Source organism: Daktulosphaira vitifoliae, unplaced genomic scaffold (assembly GCF_025091365.1).
Source record: "Daktulosphaira vitifoliae isolate Bord-2020 unplaced genomic scaffold, ASM2509136v1 Scaffold_19, whole genome shotgun sequence".
NCBI lineage: Eukaryota > Metazoa > Arthropoda > Insecta > Hemiptera > Phylloxeridae > Daktulosphaira > Daktulosphaira vitifoliae.
The window spans coordinates 35,396-41,875 of NW_026099590.1; the positions used below are offsets into that span (position 1 = coordinate 35,396).

General features: G+C 31.0%; 1 protein-coding gene across 1 annotated transcript; it reads right to left on the minus strand.

Annotated features, from left to right (window-relative positions):
- Nucleotides 1–954: 954 nt before the first annotated feature.
- Nucleotides 955–5,134, minus strand: LOC126908849 (zinc finger MYM-type protein 1-like). The gene is made up of 5 exons (XM_050691163.1): nucleotides 5,034–5,134; nucleotides 4,860–4,975; nucleotides 2,719–3,335; nucleotides 2,117–2,496; nucleotides 955–2,020 (listed from the first exon to the last, which is right to left on the minus strand). The coding sequence occupies exons 1-5, from the start codon at nucleotides 5,132–5,134 to the stop codon at nucleotides 955–957; spliced, it is 2,280 nt and encodes a 759-aa protein (XP_050547120.1).
- Nucleotides 5,135–6,480: the final 1,346 nt, after the last annotated feature.

A 6,480-nucleotide genomic window follows, 5' to 3' on the forward strand; every position in this document is an offset into this window, starting at 1 on the left:
TTTCAACTCCATTTATTTTTATCTTATTTAGATAAAATAACTTCCATGAATATTATGGACTCCATCACTGTAGTCATCTCTAGTTAGAAGAAATGTCTTAATCATATTTTTTTACTAAAAACTGCCATAACTTTATCAAAAATGAACTTATAATTATAATTTTTTTTTTTTATAGATGCTTGATGTCTTTACCTATCATTTGTCATATAATTTTTGTAAATCTGACACTTAACCTGCCCACAAGGGGGGATTTAAAATGACAACTTTTTCACAAAAATTTAACTTTTTCAACATTACTATTGAAAATGTTCCGGAAGGTCTGACACTTTTATATATATATTAAATTAAAGCTTATGTAATGTACTTTATTATGAAAAAAAAAATTTGACCTTTGGACTAGTCTTCACGTTGAAAATGGCTACTAAATGATATTATTGTATGAAAATTTCGATTTTATTTTTTACATTTTTAACTTTAAAATGTAATAACTTATTAAAAATTATATGGATCAACACAATTTTTTTATGAGAAATAATATTTTTTAATAATCCCTTTTTCATTCAGGATATTAATAAGAAAATAGCAGATCATGTAGCTTTTGGAATAATCCACCAATTTTTTAAAATTAAACACTATCTAAAGATTTGCATCGAAGCGTTTTTTTTTATAGTCATTTTAATTACTGTCAGATATCATTATACTTGATCATAGGCGTCATTTCAATATTTTATCTGGGGTGGCAAATTTAATTAGCCTAAATGACCTTTTTTTTTTTACAAAAATAACATTTGTTAAACTAACTCCCATATATGGAAGGCCATAATTACCTTAAAACAATATTTTTTAATCACTTACCTTACTAGCTAAACCTTATTTAACCCATTGAATTATAAAAGAGAGAAATTAAGTAAATATAAAAAAACTTTTAATAATAATCAATGTTTATATTCATTTTCATACAAAATGAAGTCTTCTATTTCGGTTTAAATCAAAATCATCAATAACTTTAGAAATGTTTACTTTTACATTCCTTTCGATGGCTAAAAGAGCCAAAGATGATAATCTATCCTGTCCAACTGTACTTCTGGTGTATGTTTTCAATCGACGCAAGCATGAAAAAGACCTTTCACATGAAGCCGAGTTCATTGGAATCGTGAAAAACAAACGAAAAAGTTCAAAAAGCATAGGAAACACATTTTTCAAAGATTTATGAACAAAAACGTCAGCTCTTTCTTGAATTGATATGTTTCTTGATTCTTCCATTTTAAGGAAACATCTAAGTTCAGATAGAAGAAGTTCGTTGTCTAAATTATAATATTTAGACACATATTGCACAAAGTCTGTGTCTACATCGGTTCCACCTAGAACTCCACTTAAGTGGTTAAGTACATCTAGGATGTTTTCTTGAAGTCTAGCCTCTATCTCCTCGATTAGGATATCAATAACTGGCCAAAGGATTGATACTTTGTAGTACTGCTCTACAGATTCAAATGGGGTTTTACTTCCTCCACCAATTTTTAGTGGAATTCGGCTATTTCTTGGCAGTTGGGCGGTTTTAAACCCGCACTTGTCAGTGATGTCTGTGCAGTGATCAAACAACTTTGTGAAAAATTCATGTGTTCTGAAGGATTTTAATACATCAAGAGTGCTGTTTTTTACAGATTTCACAATTTCATAAGTCACACTACTTGACTGAAGTGTTTTTGACAGTACATCACATTGGGATAGAACTCTTTTGAGCAATAAAAGATCAAATACAAAGTTAAAGTCCTCAATATTTTTCAATAACGCATTGGCTTGTCCACCACTATCATTGTCTTTTTCGTAAATCTCCCGTAAAGTTGCAAGAGTGGCATCAAAATTATCTAGTAGAGAGCGTACGGCTTCGACACGACAAGCCCATCGAGTGTCACTTAAAGATTTTAATGTTACTGTTCCACCATCATGGCTTTGAAAAGTTTTTTGAATTTCTTCAAAAACAGCATGTCGTTTAGTTGATTTCGCAATGAAGTTATAAAGACTTTGAAGTACAAAGAACGTGTTTCATATTGAAGTAATACGAGTGCAACAGCTTACAATGCACAAGTTCAATATATGCGCGTTGCAGTGAATGTACATTGCCATTGGAGCTTCTTGCATAATTATAGCTGCCACTCCTTTATATGGGCCTCTCATGTTTGAGGCGCCATCATAGCACTGAGCACGTAGGTATTTTAGGTTCAAGTCCAGCGAAATCAAAACATTCTTCAGTTCATTGGCCAGTGAAACGCCGTCAGCTCTTTTAGTACGGTAAAATCCTACAAATGACTCATGAATTTCTAACTTGTCATTAACATACCTTAAGACAATAGCTACTTGTTCGTGTTTTGCTATGTTTTGAGTCTCATCTGCTATAATGGCAAAAATCTTTGCCTCTTTAACTTCTTTGGCAATGTGCATTTTAATTTGTTCCACAATAATTGACAATAGCTCATTCTGGAAAGTCGGTGAGGTATACTGTAATTTTTTTTGATTATTCATGAAGAATTTTTTTATTACACAGTTATCTATAGAACGAAGCTTTATAAGCTCCAAAAAGTTTCCTCTATTCTTCGAATCTGTAGATTCGTCATGACCTCGCAAAGCAATAGATTGCCTACCACAAAATATCAGCGATTCACACAAAGCTTCTAGGTACAATCTGTTTTCTTTTACTTCTTCTGAATACTGCTAATGTACTTTTTCTATAACAGTGCCACTTTTGTCTGCTTCTTTTAGAGAATTGAGTTTAATGTTACTAATTCTATGTGAGCTGCTATTCTCGTGTTTCTTAAACGCGTTTACAGCTTTCTTCCATTTGGAAAATCCAGTGAGGGTAAATACATCTTCTGCATTATTTTCTTCAGAGTTGTAAAACAAACGGCAGACAAAACAGAACGCTTTATCTGTTAAAATACTGTATTCCAGCCAAGAAAATATTTTATACCACTCTGGCCTAAATTTCCTACCGTCCACTTGAGGGAAATTTAAATCCTGTGGTTGAAATGAACCTGCCTTAAAATATGTCTTGGTCATACCTGGTCCATGAGTAGGATCTCGTTTATTAATTGGACCAATTATTAATTGGTCAGTTGTACTGGAGGAAGACCTGAGCCTCTGTATTTCATTTGAAGGAGAATTACCCTTAGAAGTTGTGGTTGAGAGAGCGACTGATAAGCCTAATACATCTTCTACTTCTGGTTGATGTTCCAAAGCAACTCCATCAAATGGTTCATCTTCTAACCGTTTCTTCTTACTCGCAGGGTCTGAGCTAAAGTAAGACAGCAACGAACTTNTTCTTACTCGCAAGGTCTGAGCTAAAGTAAAACAGCAACGAACTTTGTCCTTTTTTATTTTTCTGAGAAAACTATAAAAACAAATAGCAAAATAAGGTTTTTTTTGAATTCCAATTTATAAATTTTTGCGAATAGGTTTATTTTATTGTTTTGTTTGATTGCTTGCGGAGGTGTAGTAATAAAGTGGCAAGATGGCATTTTGCCCCTTCCCAAAATATAATTTTTGTTGGCAAAATGGTAATTTTTCTTTAATACAGTTGGCCGAAATGAATTTATGAAATTAAATAATATAATTAAGTTATATCATACAAAAAAAATAGAGAAAACACACTATTACGAATATGCTTGTGTAACGCATATTTCATATGAGACCTATGATCACAAGGAGGACGACAATTAGGAGTTTTTATTTCTTAAAGATAAACACAGTAAGGTTTTATTGTAATTTTTGTAAATTTTTTGTATACTACAGCTATTTAGGATCCAATTCAATACACGGAATACTTAATTCTGCCACCTCAACAACCATTTTTTTAAATACTCATACAAATTAAAAATGTTTTCTCTACATCGCATCAACGTCTTCAATTCTAAATGTACTTATTTGCGTTACAACTTAAATGTATTTTGGAAAAAAGAATGAATTAAATACGTTTAAAACTTTTTTAAACATTAATTTTTCTGAGGTGATAAAATAAGTTTATGAAACAAAAAAACACTAAGATAACAGTTGTAATCAATTTTAATGGGTTTAAATACAAATTGACATTTAATGAATTATTTGTGGATTTAAGGCATGCATAATTTTTTCTGATCCGTTGAGAACTAATTTTAGTGTACTAAGACCACAAGCTATTTCAAATCAAAAAATCATCTGGATAAAAAAAAATGTGTAGGCTTGGATCGATAAAGATTTTTATTTAATTTGATCTGCTTTATTTGAATCTGCATTTAATTTGGCCCATATCCCCTTATACTCTAATACTATAAGCAGGACCCCCACAAGGGGGGGCCAGTCGGTACCATGGAACCGGGGCCCTGGCCTCTTTGAGTTCCCGGCAGAAATATGAATAAGCAAAAAAAAAACCAACCGGTTTTTATTTACAGTATCGTACTTCAAAAATTCGTGTGGGGGGCCTGACTATAAGTATACCTATTATGAAAAATTAGTAGCTATATGGTGTGGAACAGATTGATTACAGTTGATATAAACTCGTTGTATAGAATCTTTCAAAACAAAATTTTATTAATGTAAAATACGTGATAGAATAGCCAGGGCCGGCTTGAAAGCGGTTCAGATGAGGGACGAGCAAAAAAAAAAAAGGTCTTAAAAAAATTTCAACCACTAAATAGGCCCCGCAAAAATATTTTGCACGTTGCCCCGATTTTACCAAGCCGGCTCTGACAATAGTGAATAATACGATAAAGAACTAAAATACCGTACTTATACATAACTAATTAAACCTGTAAAATTAATTTTATAAACTTACCATGTCTTTGATCACAAAAATAAAAAACTGGCATAAAGCTACTCTAGCAACTAACTCTGCTCAATAGCAAAAATAGTGGCTATACCATTTAAGATGGAAATAACCGATAATCTTTCTAGGAAACTAGTATAGCTTGTTAATGTTGTCGCGACATTGATAAGGGTACTATTTCTGTAAACATTTTTTGTACATATGTACATAATATATTTATATACAATAACAATATTACGACACAGTCGCGGTGTCATCACTCAGGTGTTTCCCCGCAGCCGTGCCAGCTAACCATCGCCCTACTACATACGCGAACACAGGACTGATACGCATACGCATTATTATCATTTTTATTATTGACAAGAATCTTTCATGTATAGAATATTTTTTAATTAGATAATTGGAAATTATTAAGTTTTACTTCAAAATTCTGGGGTGGCAAAATACTGGGTTCAGAAATTCAGGGGTGGCAACTGCCCCCTTTGCCACCCCCAAATGACGCCTATGTACTTGATCCAACTATGCCACGTCACCACTGTGCCGCGACCTCCCTGTGCTGTTTTTTTTTTAACTAGTTTAAAAGAAAAAGTGCCAATATTTTCAGTTGATGAATGCGATGAACGGTTGCCGAGTCGTTACGCGATTGGAGTACGAGTTTCAAACTCATTCGATTTTTATATTATTTATTTTCAATAACTTCAATAATGATCAAAGATGTCATTAACATAGTCTTCCCTAGTGAGAAGAAATTTCTTATTCATATTAAAATAATATTACTATGTGGTTTCATTTTGAGGACGTCATTTATTTTCTCAGTTCTGACTTGGCCTATTTTAACGAAAAAAATGAAAAAAAAATGAGTATTTCTTATAAATTTACTGTATAATTTACTTAATAGTAATTATAAAATTAACTGACTCCATATTAATCTTAACAATAACATTTTTTTAATGTTAATGATATCAATTTCAAACTTGATGTTGAGCTTAAAGTTATGGTAACAAATTCAACTTTTAGTTTCAATGTGAAGCTGAGAAGATATTGGTTTCACTATAATGTATTTTTTTTTTTTTGTGTTTGTTACTACATTTCTCAGCTCTCACGAAACCGATTTCTTTTAACGATATGTCAAATGATCACAAATCGTATTTAATCGAAGACATAACCCTCAAAAATTGAAAAACTTTCGCTCATTCCCCGTAAATGGGGGAAATCTCCAGAAAAATTACAAGTTTAAAAATCGCCAATTTTCGAAATTTTTTCAATTTTTTTCATTTAAAACTGCCATAACTTTTTCAAAAATGAACAAATCAATATAATTTTTTTATAGATGCGTAATGTCTTTTCATTTAATATATTTTTTTTATAAATTTGGCCCTTTACTTGCCCACAGCCCACATAGCAATTTCAATATATTAATATTGTCAAAATATTCTTACAAAATACTTTTTAAAATATTTTGAATAAAATATTGTGACAATATCTCTTAAACATAATAAAAAATATATTCTATTGAAAAATTTTCATAATATGCTCACAATATAATTTTTTAAATATTTGTTTATGTATATTTTGATAATATATTAAAGAGAATAAATACAGTATATTACATCGAAAATATTTCTACATTGTGCTTAAAAAATATCTTTTTAAATATTTGCTTATAAATATTATGAAAATATATT